We start from the raw sequence: 13619 nt of genomic DNA on the forward strand, positions 1-13619 counted from the left end.
ATATATTTTTTTTTTTTTTTTTTCTGGAGACTCACTCTGTCACCCAGGCTGGAGGGCAGCAGCGCAATCTCACTGCAACCTCTGCCTCCCAAGTTCAAGCGATTCTCCCTGACTCAGCTCCTAAGTAGCTGGGACTATAGGCACGCGCCACCACACCTGGGGTTTCTCCATGTTGGCCAGGCTGGTCTCGAACTCCTGACCTCGTGATCCGCCCGCCTTGGCCTCCAAAAGTGCTGGGATTACAGGTGTGAGGCACTGTGCCCAGCTCTAGTAGCCATATTAAAAAATAGAAAAACCAAACAAGGGACATGATTTTAATAACATATTTTACCAAAACCCATATATCCAAAATGTTATCATTCCTCGTGTCATCAATGGAAAAAAAATTTATTAATGAGATGTTTACCATCTTTTTTGTGTGTGTGTTGAGTCTTCAAGACCCAGAATGTGCTGCGTGCGGGCGTATCTCACGAGTTGGTTGGATTTCAGGTGTTCTGAATGGCCACCCGTGGATTGTGGCCACCTGTGAACAGCACAGGCCGAGAATGAGCTCTTTTGAGGCCACTTTGGGCTAAAGCTCCGGACGAGTTGCCCCTCCTAAGCCCCCAAGGGGTTCGCAGGAGTTTCCACTTTGTTCTTTCTAAGAGGAATCTCTTTCCCCGTGCCTTTAACCAGCTGGTAGCTGCCTGGGCTGCGTGGCCTGGAGGTGAGCCGTAATGAGCTCTAATGATCTGTTTTGACCCCAGACACCAGGCAGCTGAGTGGCCGGGACAGTAGCTGCTTATTGACTTGCTGCCGGCGAGGCCGCAGGACGGGACCCTCCCTCCGTTCCCACAGCAGCTTGGGGGGCCAGGATGTCCAGTTTCGAGGTCTTTGTCTGCAGAAGCCAAGCCCAGGCACTGAGATGGGATTGGGGCAGGGGCCAAGCTGCTCCAGGAGCTGGGAGTAGGGCTGTGGTCTTCCCATGGCTGCTCGGAGGGGCTGAGGAGGTGGCGGGCCCCTTCCATCGCCCTGCATCACCATCAGCTCCACGGCCCAGCAACCAAATGGTGTCTCCATCCATACACACATGCCCCCGAGTCCTGCTCAGAGGCAGGGGCCTGGTGAGCTCCAGGGCTGAGTGGGAGGCTCTTTTTACCAGCTCAGGCTGAGGGGCTCAGGTGGAATGAGATTGGTCCCTCAGCCAGTCTGAGTCTTCCTGTACTTCTTTCCCTTCCACACCCAGAGAAGTGGGCGGGGGGCAGCCTATGCCTCTCCAGGCCCCCGAACACACGTGGGGCCAGGCCAGCAGCGGTAGCTCTGTGGACTCTCCCTGGGTCATGGCAGTGGCCCTGTGGCTGAAGGTGCTGGCAAGGACCATGAACCCCGTCTAGTTCAAACTCAGGTCTCGGTTGGGGAGACTGAGCCCCAGGGAACAGGGACCCCCTTCTCCCCTCAACACACCACCATTCTGCCATGGAATGCGGGCTCCGTCCAGCCGGCCCCGGTGCAGGAGTCTGTGCCCTTCTCCTCCTTCATGGGGCTCCCTGCTCACCCTCCACCACGGTATCCTCTCTGGGGACGTGCCAGAGACCCCCCCATGGGCCCCTCGCAGGAGAGGTCAGCTCTGCAGCCTGCAGGCCAGAGGAATCCCACAGCTCGGCCCTCCCAGCTCTGACCCCTTGTCCTATGTCCAGGTCATTGCCCCCTGGAGGATGCCCGAATTCTACAACCGGTTCAAGGGCCGCAGTGACCTGATGGAATACGCAAAGGTATGGCCGAGTCTCCCCACCACCCCCAACCTTTCCCTACAGCCCCCTCCCCGGGCACGTCCCTGCTGGGGGCTGTCTGAGCCAGTGGCCTAGGCCGGGACTGACCCCATGTGATGGGGGACTGAACTTCCACCCCGGCTGCCTACACACGTGGCCTCTGTCCCTGGGGCCGACCCCACAGAGGTGTGGTCATCTGCCAGGCCCGTTGCCGGGGCGGAGCCTCTCTGAGGCCATTTCCCAGTCCCCCGAGTCAGAGGACACAGGGCTCACTCTCCTGCTCCCTGGGAGGCGAAGACCAGAGCTCTGCTTGCCACCTCCGCAGTGTGTCCCCCTTGGTGTGTCTCTTGGGGGGATGGCTGGGGGATGTGATCGGGAGCTGTTCTCCCAATTCCCTGGATACTAATGGCTCCTAGCTCTTTCCCAGGAACAGGTAGGCACTCCAAGGGACAGGTCACAGACAATACCTTTTTACGGCACCAGCCCTTTTTGAAGTACAAGTTGCGATAAAACATATTAGAAGTTTTGCATCAAGAATCTTAGCCTCTCCCCAGGGCACCTTTCTTTTTAGCGACTCGATGGCAGCCCTTGACAAACAGCCTCAATCAATCAGGCCGGGGAAAAGCAACTCAGTGCACACATCAGAAAATTGCTCAGGTTTTTAAATAGCAGTCGCCAAGGCTGGCTGTGAGCTCTGGCTGCAGCCAAGGTGCCGCGTGGTAGGGGACGCGGCAGGGATGCAGACCTGCCCCCGCCGCCAGCATCCCATTAAGACCTGGAGTGCTGGGAGGGAAGACCTTCTCCACCATCTGTTGTTTTATTATTAAGAGGGGAGTTTACAAGAGCAAAGCCCATATGTTGCCAAACAAATTGTCAAATAGCAGACCTATTAAGGGAGCTGGGTTGGCGAGGTTTCTCCCGCTTGTCTCCTTGATGATGTAGAATATGAAGCATGTTTCATCTTTAAGAATAATGAATTGGAGCCCCCACCCAGCTCTACCCTCATGCCTCGAGTCCTGGAGAGACAGGGGCAGGGCTGACCCCTACGTTGCCCTTTCTTTCCGTTATGTCCCCAGACAAAAGCGGCTTCTGGTTTTTCTAGCATAGATGAGTCTCAGGAGCACTGCTGTCCTTCCTTCTCAGGTTTTGGGGAGAAGCTGCTGAGCTCAGCTTCCATCCCAGATAACCTTTTGAGCAGGAAAAGTTTGCCAGGGAAAGATGAGCATGGCCCGCTCGGCCACCTACCCTCTCCTGGAGACGGGTTTCATCAGAAGTGACTGTGGGGAATCTGAGCACCTTCTAGAAGGAGGCAGAGGCAGTGTTTCTGCACCCAGGAAATGTCAGAATGACTGAGCAGCGATGAGGCCTCCTCCAAAATTCTGAGCCAGGCAGGATCTGAGCTGGATGACACAAAAATCAATGGGGCTTTGAAAATCGCCGCTTTCAAGACCCTTCGGTAGCCAAGGCCAAATTGTGCCAGAGGACTCATAGAAAACATGCATTTGCTTCACTGGCCATCCTCTCCCCACCCATCATCCAACGGAAAAACACTCAGAACCACCCTATCCTTGTCATTATCACCATAATCTTTTTAAAAAATTTTAGAGACACTGTCACTCTGTCACCCAGATTGGAGTGCAGTGGCACAATCCTACCTCACTGTAGCCTCAACCTCCTGGGCTCATCTGACCCTCCGACCTCAGCCTCCTGAGTAGCTGGAACTACAAACGTGCAATAGTACATCTGGCTCATTTTTGGTTTTTTTTATTTATTTATTTATTTATTTATTTATTTATTTATTTATTACAGACAGGGTCTCACCATGTTGTCCAGGCTGGTCTTGAACTCCTGGACTCAAGTAATCCACCCTCCTTGGCCTCCCAAAGTATTGGGATTGCAGGTGTGAGCCAACGCACCCAGCTTTGGCTAATTTGTAAATTTTTTTTGTAGAGACAGGGTCTTGCTATGCTGCCCAGCCTGGCTATAATAATTATTATTTTTAAAGCCAGACCACAAGGTGGGAGCTAGAAACAGGATGGTCTCACGTTGTCTACATGTTGGAGATGGTTTTGTTTTCTCTCCTCAATTACAATGAGAGTATGAGGGGGGACACCTTGGGACAGAGAGAGGCTGGAAAACACAGATCTCTTTGGTCTTGGGAGAGCCGTTGTCATTGGCGCCTGTTCCTTTCCTCCCCACCCTTTCGCCTCTCCTTGCACCTGGAGGGAGGTCCTCTGAGAAGGGAGGCAGGGGTGTTTCCACACCACCCCCCAAAAACAGAGGCTCCATGGAGCCTGGCCAGCTGCTTTTCTTAGCACCCAGCAGCTGAGCTGAGTGAGGAGCGAGGACGGAGCCCAGCAAGCCACCAGGACATCTCCGCTGGTGAGTCCAGCCTTGCCTTGCACTAGGTCCAGGTGCCCATGCCTGGCCAAGGGCACAGGGCGAGTGTGTGAGCTAAAGAGTCCTCAAATTCTAGAGTCGATCATGGGCTGTGTTTTGTTTTGTTAAATTTCAGTTTTCATGTGTAATATGGTAACTATTGAGGAGATGACCTACACAAGCTAAGGCTCTTAGGGGCCCTCAGTGATTTTTTTTCTTTTTCTTCTTTTTTTTTTTTTCTTTTTTGAAATAGAGTCTCACTCTGTCGCCCAAGCTGGAGTGCACTGGCACTATCTCAGCTCACTGCAACCTCCGCCTCCCAAGTTCAAGTGATTCTCCTGCCTCAGTCTCCAAAGTAGCGGGGACTACAGGCGCCTGCCACCATGCCAGGCTAATTTTTGTATCTTTAGTAGAGATAGGGTTTCACCATATTGGCCAGGCTGGTCTTGAACTCCTGACCTCAAGTGAGCCACCGCACCTGGCCTTGTAGGCTGTTTTAAAGTGAGTCTCCTGGCTTTCTAGAAAACCCCAAACCCAGAGCATTTAGCCTGATTTTAATGTTAAGGTGGTGATGGGGAAACAGCTGCTCCTTGGAGGAGGCCTCTAGAATCTCACCATCTTGGGAATGAGCCTGAGTGGGGTGGACGCCATCAGGAGAGAGATGGGGGGTGACCCAGTGGGGGCTGCCTATGGTTCCCACGGGGACCCACTGGGGCCGAGGGGCTGAAGGGGGTCAGAGGCAGAGCATCCAGTCTCGCTGGCTTCGAGGGCCTGGGTGGAGCTCCTTCACTGCCCCCTGTGCCCAGTAAGCCGTGGGGACCAGGAGAGCAGTGCCAGGTGTCCGAGTGCAGGAGGAGGCTGGAGTGCACGCGCTAGATTCCCAGTCGGGTATCATCAAGGGACCAAGGGCAGTGCGGGTCACCAGGGCAACCAGCCTCATCTTCCTCCTCCTCTTAAGGCTGAGTCAGGTGGGCCTTCCATGCATGACCTGCAGCCCTCCTAGCCTGGGCATCCTGGGTGGAGGTGGGTGTCCTCCTGTAACAACAGACTGGGCCATTTAGGAAGCAAAATAGAGCCAGAGCTGGGAGACGGGATCTGCTGGGTGTTCCCCATCTAGGGTCTGCAGAGTGATGTGTGCAGCTGTTGTGCCAGGCCCAAGGAGAGGTGCCCCCTGGGAGGTGCGGGCCATGAGCTAAAAGCTCTCCCTGCATCCCACCTGTCATTGGGTCCACAGGAAGCACCGCATGGGATCTGGTGCCAGGTGCTCTGGTCCACAGTGTGAGTGGGTTCACGCAAGCCCCAGCTCATAGAGTGATAGCGGGGCTGGTTGGCTGGTGCTGGGAGACCTGGGCATGGCACCTGCACGCTTGCTCAGTGCTTCAGGTGTCCTTGAAGTGTAGACTCCAAGTCTTCTGGAAGGAACCTCCAAGGTCAGCATCGCAGACACACGGTCCTGCAGTTTCTCTGGGGCATGTCCAGCAATAGGGTCCCCCCAGGGAGGTGACCGTGACCAACACTAGGAGGTAACTGGGGTCTTGTCTGAATGGGGGCCAGAGTTTGGGGCTCTCTGAAAAAGCAGGGCCCCTGGGACAGACCTCACACCTCCTTCCAGCTGCCTTACCTCCGCCTGTGCTGTCTCTTTCCTGCAGCAACACGGGATTCCCATCCCGGTCACCCCTAAGAGCCCATGGAGCATGGACGAGAACCTCATGCACATCAGGTAAATGACCGCCCTCCACCCATCCTTGGTCCTCCTGGGCTCATTCCAAAGGATGGCCATGTGCTGCCCCAGGACGTGCTGGTGACCCCCACACCAGTGGTCCCTGCCCTCGGGGAGCTGAGAGGCTCAGGCAGGACAGAGGTCAAAGCGCCCAGCTCATGCGCTGCCCTCATTGCAGTTCTGCTGAGTGTTGTTGGGGAGATAGATCCTGGGGACACGGCCTCATCAGGAGTATTAAGGAGGGCTTCTTAGAGGTGGTGGTATTGAAGGTTAAAACCTCAAGGATGGAGAACAGGCCCAGATGGGGCACAGGGGAAGTGTGAAGGCAGAGGCAGAGGCCCCCTCACCAATGTGCAGAGCCCCGGGGCAGTCCCCAGAAGACTCAGGGAAAGGCCCCAGCTCTTTCTTACAACCTGCAGCTCCACGGGTGACTGTGGTGGGCCCAGAATGTTTCAGGCAGGTTGGCAGCAGATGCTCTGGCAGAGAGTAAAAGGCAGACCGGGCTCATGGGCACAATGGGGGGTATGTGTTGGGGGATGGGGGCATGCCATGTCCCTCCCCAGCTGACCCTGTCTTTCCTCTCCCCTCTACAGCTACGAGGCTGGAATCCTGGAGAACCCCAAGGTAATCCCCCCAACCCCGTCTCCTCCCAGCCGGCCACCTTTGGTGGTAGCTGCTCCATGCCGATGCTGTCTGATGTATTTGTAGCCTAATTTGAAATTTCACGGGGGCCAGCCATGGGGCTGGGGCCAAGCCCTGCCTGTGTTCCCCGACCCCCCGACCGGCCCCCCTCTGCCCGCCTTCTCCTCGCTGCATTTGAAGACCTCCCCCCGCCCTTCCTCTTCTAATTGCCGCTGGGATGAACAAGGGAAGGAAATATCTCAGGGCAGCATAGAGAGAGTGTGTGATTGTGAGACAATAAAGAAGTAATTAGGCAGATGAGACACTTGGGGGTGGGCCCAGCCTGTGCCCACCAGCTCCCAGGCTGTGCTGCTGGAGTTTTGGTTGTGGGGGGCGGGGGGAGGCATGGCTGAGAGCCCCAGGCCCCATTTGTCTGGATCCGTGTTGCACACCCGCCACCACCGGCCACCCTGATCCCGTCCCAAGCCTCCCGGGCGGGCCAGGCTGGGCCCTCAGCTCTGTTTGAAGTTTCGGGTTTCTCTCCCGGGGGGGTAGGGCGCTTCTTTGTGTCTCCCCCTGCCCACTGAGGGAGGTGGGGGAGGCAGGGCCAAATCTATCATGGGAAGAGAAAAATCTCTTTGTCCCTGAGGGAATGTGTCTTAGTTCTCGAGCCCAGCCCCACACCCCGGGGAGGCTGGTTTGGGGTGGGAAAAGTGTGCTTTTGAGGGGTGCAGCTGGGCCTGGGGAACCAAGAAGGCCAGCTGAATGGGAGGGTGCCCAGGGAGGTTTGGTGAAATTGGGGAGCGCCAGAGCCCCGCCCAGGATCCCCCAGGGCCTGGGCATCTGTCACTCTCACGCCCGCATGCCGCCCCCTGGTCGGTGTTGGCTATAATATCACATGGCAGCCACCATGTCTGGGGTGCGGGCCGGGGGTGGCATCGCCCTGGCTCAGTTCCTAGGACACCGGCTGGGAGCAGCCTCACTTTATGGGTAAGGAAACTGAGGCCTGGAGCCGTGACACGCCCCAGGGTGCCAGCTGCTTGGGGCGAGGGAACGGGCCCTGGGGCTGGTGCCCTCCAGCTATTGGCTCCCCTACTGCCCATGGCCCCCTTCCTGTCCAAACCTGTCACTCAGGAGAGCCACCACCCTTGCCCGCTGGGGGCTGATGGCCCCTGTGTGTGGCTGCTGCCTGCTGGTCACAGGTTTTTCTAGTTCATGCTCTGCTGACCCCACAACACTCAGGCCAGCCACCCTAATTACCCAGTCAGTCAGCTCCAAGGGGGGCAGGGAGGCCGAGCCTGCGGAGTGGCTTCCAGGCAGGGCATCCTGTCAGGCCCGTGGGCCCCAAGCATGCCGGGCAGCCACTCCTGGCCGTTCTCCAAGCAGCCTATGGCCTCTGCAAGCAGCTTATGGGGCAGAGAGGAGGCCCCCCAGAATAGAGGACCTCAGGATTGAGAGAGAGAGCAAGGCCAGAAGGAAATCACCCCTCGGACCGCGCAGGAGGGCCCCTGGGCCTGAAATAGGTTACTGAGCTACTGTGGGCAGGTCCTGCGCCCTCCCAGGCCTCCTGTCTCATGAGGGTGTGGGTGGAGAAGTCTGTGCTAAAGAGAATCTGGATTAAGGATCCTGCTACCTCACCCACACTTGGGTCCCAGAGACAGGAAACCTGAATCTAAATCCCAACTTTTCTTATTGCTGTGCAACCTCGGGCAAGTTGCCCAACCTCTCTGAGCCTCCAGTACCCCTTGCCCAAAGTGGGAAAACACAGCACCTCCCTCCTGGGGCATCTAAAGCGCTTGGCCTGGCACAGGGCAAGCCCTCAGTCATGGAGCTGGGGGTCCCATGCTCCCTCCTCACGGGAAGAAGGGTCCAAGGTCTTCTCAGGGACCCCTCAAGAAAGGCTGGGCTGGGCTGCGCTGGGTGTGAGTCAAGGGGAAACGCAATTCCTGTTGAGAGGCTTGGGGCACCCAGGCACCCAGAGGCCAGCTGCTCTGGAAGGGAGTTTGCGCCAGCCATGCAGACTCCCCAGGGCCTTTGTGCTGGGGACAGGGCTCAACGTCAGGATGCACCCTTGCATCCCTAGACCTGGTAGCCCTGTCCCCCTCGGGATGAGCTCAGGGGGACAGAGCTTGGGGAACCCGTGCCCCTCCCCCTCTCCAAAAAAAGCCAGGAGACCTGCGGAAGGGAGGGCTTGAAGGCAGATGGCTGAGCCATTTTCTGCCTCCGTGAGGGCTGATTGAAGGGCAATGAGGCAGCTAATGCGAAGAAAGATAGAAATTTACTTGCTTTAACTTCATACGGTCCACAGTGAAAGAGTTCATTCAGTCGCCGGCCCGCCATAGCTGATGGATGAATAAACCATTTGCGGCATCGATCATGCCTCTACATCATGGTTTAGTTCATGGGCCATTTGCTTCCAATTTCTCCTTCTCGGGGCCTGTTTCATGCTTTCTTTTGCCCTCTCCCCCCACCCCCGACCCCAACTCTCTCTCTCTCTCCTTTTCTTCACTCTCTTCCCTCCCCTGCCCCCCCACAGATGACATTGGAAGTGAGCCCTCCCACTGGGAGGGATAAATAGATGGCATTGATACTCGGCAACAAACTATTTGTCATTTGAACTGGGCTTTTAGGAAGGAGAGTAAAAAGAAGGCAGGCGCTCGAGCCACCGCGGAATGCAAAGCAAATGTCATTTTATTTCTATTTAGTTATTTTATTTAATCGGCGCTGTCAGGTGCCCGCCCGACAGCTGCCTCTGACTTCCGCTGCAGTCTGCAGAGACTTGTCCTCCAGTCTTCCCATCCCCTCTCCTTCCAAATGCACGCACTGTCAGCCTCCACTTCAGTCTGGGGCTCCCTTAGGAAGTGTGGCGGGAGAGTAAGTGACAAGCAACGCATTGAAAACAGTTGCAGCCCAGCCCAGTGCAGGTGGAGGTGGGAGACAGCTGGGCTTGGATGGGAGTGGGGCTCTCGTACCGGCACTCTGGTTGGAGGCTTGGGGGAGTCCCAGGCAGCTGGAGATGGGACTGTGGAGTTGTGTGGTCACCCCAAGATCCAGTCCAGTTCGCTTTACCTTTTTGCTGAGGATGAGCCTTGGGGCCCATCTGTGCCCAGGGAATGCTGCAGTTGGCAGGGCCCAGTGGGCCAGCCCTGATGCCTGCCTGTGGCTGTGATGCTGGCTGGCTCTGGCCACAGGCCTCACCCTGCTTCTCAGCCCAGGTTACTACAGCAGCTGGGAACCAGCATAAGGTGGCGGAAAGAGTCCCTATGTTTAGCTTCCAAAGCATGGTTTGAAGAAGCCGCTTCTCAGCCTTGGCTTTCCCTGTGGTCCATAGAGGCATCAGGCTGGGGGTCCTTCGGGGCCCCTCCTACCGCCTGGAGTCTGCCTTTAGGGAAAGTTCTGGGTTCTTGTTCCTGCCCCACAAATGGGCACTGACGTGGGGATACAGCTGGTCCTGAGTCACATTGTCCCTTGGAGGTGGGGGTGGAGGATCCACCACGGTCCTTGTCTGAACTTAGAAGGATCAATTGTCCTGGTTTGCCCAAGACTAAGAGGTTTCTGGGGACAAAGGACGTTCAGTGCTAAAACCAGGAGAAACCAGGGCACTTGGTCACTCGAACCTAGAGTCACAGGCGAATGACCACGGGTGAGCTTCCAGGGTACTTACGTAGCCCCATCCCATGCAGAAGGAGGCTGGGCTGAGCAAGTACCCCCATGAGTGAATTCCAGCTACAGAGCACACTCCAGTTTGTACCAGGCCTTCCCTGACATTTTCTTGTGTGTTTTCATTTCCAGTTATATATGTATCTATATTTATATATATATATACACTTAAGATTATATTATTTATATATTGTTTCTATTCTAGTTATATAAATATATTTATATATTTTATATATTTTATTTTAAATATATTACATTAAAATATATTTTATTAAATATAAATATATATACATAAAATATTAAATACATATAAATAAAATAACAATATATTTTTATTAAAAAAATTTGTTAATATTATATATTACACAGTATATATACACACACACACTTAAATTGTAAGACGGCCAAGGGCAGGTATCATTTTTCCCCATTTTACAGATGAGGAAACTGAGGCTGGAGGAAGTAAAGCCTCCCCAAGGCCTCACAGCCTGAGATCTTGATCCTGGCATGGGGGTATTGCCCATCACTGTAAAATCCAACGTGTATTTGGTGAAGACCTCACGGGGCTCCTGTCCTGAGTGCCAGGGAATAAGTCCCACGTGGTCTGTGCCTGCACAGATCTCACAGTTGCAGCTCCAGTCCCTCCCGCTCAGCCTCGATTTCTTCATCTGTAGATGGGGTAAGAGCGCTTGACCTTCTTACCAAATGGAGCTGCTGAGAACTCAGACTGCAGATGGGGAGTGATACGTGAATGTGTGCAAGGTGTTTGTTTTGTTTTGTTTGCGGGAGGGGACGGAGTCTCACTCTGTCACCCAGGCTGGGTGCAGTGGTGCAATCTCGGCTCACTGCAACCTCCGCCTCCTGGGTTCAAGCAATTCTGCCTCAGCCTCCCGAGTAGCTGGGACTACAGGCACATGCCGCCACACCCGGATAATTTCTTTTGTATTTTAGTAGAGATGGGGTTTCAACGTGTTGCCCAGGCTAGTGTTGAACTCCTGAGCTCAGCCAATCCACCCGCCTCGGTGTCCCAAAGCACTAGGATTACAGGCGTGAGCCACCACGCCTGGCCGTCTGCAAAGTTTTAAAGCAAAAATGAGACAGCAGTTCCTAGATGTCAGCAGGTGAACAAGAACCCTGGGCACAGGATGCCCACAGGAGGGACCTGAGCAGTCAGGCCCAAGAGGCCCCAGTCCCCACAGTGGCAAGTGTCCAAGCCACAGCCTGGGGGAGCTGGGGCCCCCGAAGGTGGGAGGGAATTTCGAGAGTTCCAGGCAACACACAGCCCCTCCACCACTGCATCAGATGAGAGGCCCATTTTCCAACACGCCCAGGAAAAAATATACATAAAGGTTGATGTGTTTTCAAATGGGTTTTTGCTTTGCTCTTCTCTTTTCTCCCTGTGAGTATTAACCTTGGGGACCCCGGGGACGGCTCGGCTTGCCAGAGCACCTGCTGGGGTCACACGCAGTCATTAGCTTTGCGGTCAGTGCAGAATAAACCCCAATTCCCAAGCCGGCGAGAGTGTGCGTACCGCTCCCGGGAAGCCCTCGGAACGCCGCCTCGCTCCTCCAAAGTCACACTTTTTCCTGCCTGACTTGTTCCTCTCCTGCTATTCTACCTCCAGCTGTGGGGCGTCAAAGAAAAGATGAGATCAAGTTGAGGGGAAAAATTGTCTGATTTCTCAAGCCCTTTGTTTCCCAGGCCCCTGGCAAGCGGGACTGATGCTAGGCTGAAGGCTGGAGACCAGGGGATCTGCTGGACCCCACCAGCTGGTGGGGAAGTGGATGGAGGAGAGGGGTGCAGATCCCTGCGGGAGGTGGACTGTAGGGTGTCCGGGGACTGGCATGTCATCCTCCCACCTCTTTCTGTCTTTTGTCAGAACCAAGCGCCTCCAGGTCTCTACACGAAGACCCAGGACCCGGCCAAAGCCCCCAACACCCCTGACATTCTCGAGATCGAGTTCAAAAAAGGTATGTTTTTTGAACGTCCCACCTGTTGGGACTCGAAAGGGGTCGAAAGGGGTTGACTCTTGGGGCCCTGGCTCCTTTCCCCTCCCTGCCTGGGAACCTAGGGCCTCTTTACCCCCATTCTGCATCCCTGGAAGCCGGAGTTCAGGCAGGGGCTTCAAGGGTGCCGCACAGCCCACCTCCCTGGACAGTACGGGAGGAACATGATGCCCTCGGCCACCCATCACTTGGGTTCATGGGCACCAGGTCTGGAATGAGAGCGCTCTAGTCCCTGAACAGCCACTCAACTTTCCCGGGCCTCAGTTTCCTCACCTGAGGATGAAAGAGTGCCTGCTGTTTTCCCGGGATAGAATGAGGCCTGCAAGGGAGCATCCAGCCCCAGGCCCTGATCCCAGAAGGTCCTCAGTAAACAGTGAGTGTTGGTGAGCTGGCCTCAGGGACCCCTGGGACCCCACGTGGAAAGCCTTCGCCAGTCCTCACTGAGCCGCTCTGGGCCTCACCCTTCCGACCCCACGTTCAAAGTTGTGGCCACTCTTGCTCCCCCCGGCAGTGGAGCCTGTCCCGTTCACTGCCTCCTCCTCACTGCTGTCAACAAGAAGCGTTTGCTGGCCTGGCCCGAGTGCCTGGGTGCCTGAGCTTGGGAGAGGGCATCTCTTGGCCTGGAGGAAGGACAAGGAAGCAAGGCATACGTGCTGGGCTCAGAGGGAGGGCTCAGAAGGCCTGAAGGGGTACCTTTTCAGGAGGCTAGAGAGATCAGGGAGGCTTCCTGGAGGAGGTGGTGCTGGGCACAAGGGCACCCCAGGACCAGGCGGGGGCTGGCCCATTTGTCCACAAAGTGGCTGCCCACACTGGAGCTGGGATGAGAGGGAGACAGGCTCATGGAGAGGCCTGGCCCGGCTCTGACGCTCAGCCCTTACCCTGAGTACCACAGAGAGGAGGATTGGGTGGGGAAGGCTCAGGCCGGTGGGGAAGCAGAGCTGCAGACCCCACTCTCCTCCCTCTTGCTGGTGTGACCTTGACAGCCAGCTTCACCTTGCTGGACCTTGGGTGCACTCATCTAAAAACAGGCCACAGGCGTGATGCTCACAGATGCCCAGCATGGTGTGTGGAATGGGGTGTCGGAGGCTGAGTGCTTTAATAATCTGCCTCTTCTGGGCCTTTCCCAAGAGCCTGGCCAAGTCAGCGAGTGTCTTCCTTGCTCCCCTCCATCTGTCCCAACCCACTGGGGGTCAAAGAGGCCCCCAAAGGCAGCCGGGCCCCCAGGCCTGTTTGCAGGCACACAGCCTCCCTTGAGGATCATCTCTGAGGAGATGGTGGGAGTGGCCCCAGCAGCACCTCCTGGCTCCCTGCACGGGGCCCCCAGGAGCCCGGAGACCCGTGAGGGTGGGAGGCAGGCGGCAGGCTGCAGAGGGTCCCGGGCACCAGGCTCCGGCAGCCCTGCCCAAGGACCAGGGCAGCTTCGCGGGCTGAGCTGGAGAAGAAACGTGACCTATTGTCATGGTTTGGGGGCTGTCTGGAAGAAGA

The 13619-nt window shown here is 56.0% G+C and overlaps 1 protein-coding gene across 2 annotated transcripts in view; it reads left to right on the forward strand.

Moving 5' to 3' along the window:
- Positions 1-13619, forward strand: part of ASS1 (argininosuccinate synthase 1) — a 57587-nt gene that overhangs the window by 20950 nt on the left and 23018 nt on the right. For both annotated transcript variants that reach the window (XM_017848331.1, XM_017848332.1), the window contains 4 exons: positions 1677-1751; positions 5777-5847; positions 6441-6471; positions 12008-12098. In XM_017848331.1, coding sequence (XP_017703820.1) covers positions 1677-1751; positions 5777-5847; positions 6441-6471; positions 12008-12098 — 268 coding nt within the window. The remainder of the gene's footprint in view (positions 1-1676; positions 1752-5776; positions 5848-6440; positions 6472-12007; positions 12099-13619) is intronic.

This window comes from Rhinopithecus bieti, unplaced genomic scaffold, assembly GCF_001698545.2.
Source record: "Rhinopithecus bieti isolate Rb0 unplaced genomic scaffold, ASM169854v2 scaffold_29388, whole genome shotgun sequence".
In the NCBI taxonomy this organism is placed as follows: Eukaryota; Metazoa; Chordata; class Mammalia; order Primates; family Cercopithecidae; genus Rhinopithecus; species Rhinopithecus bieti.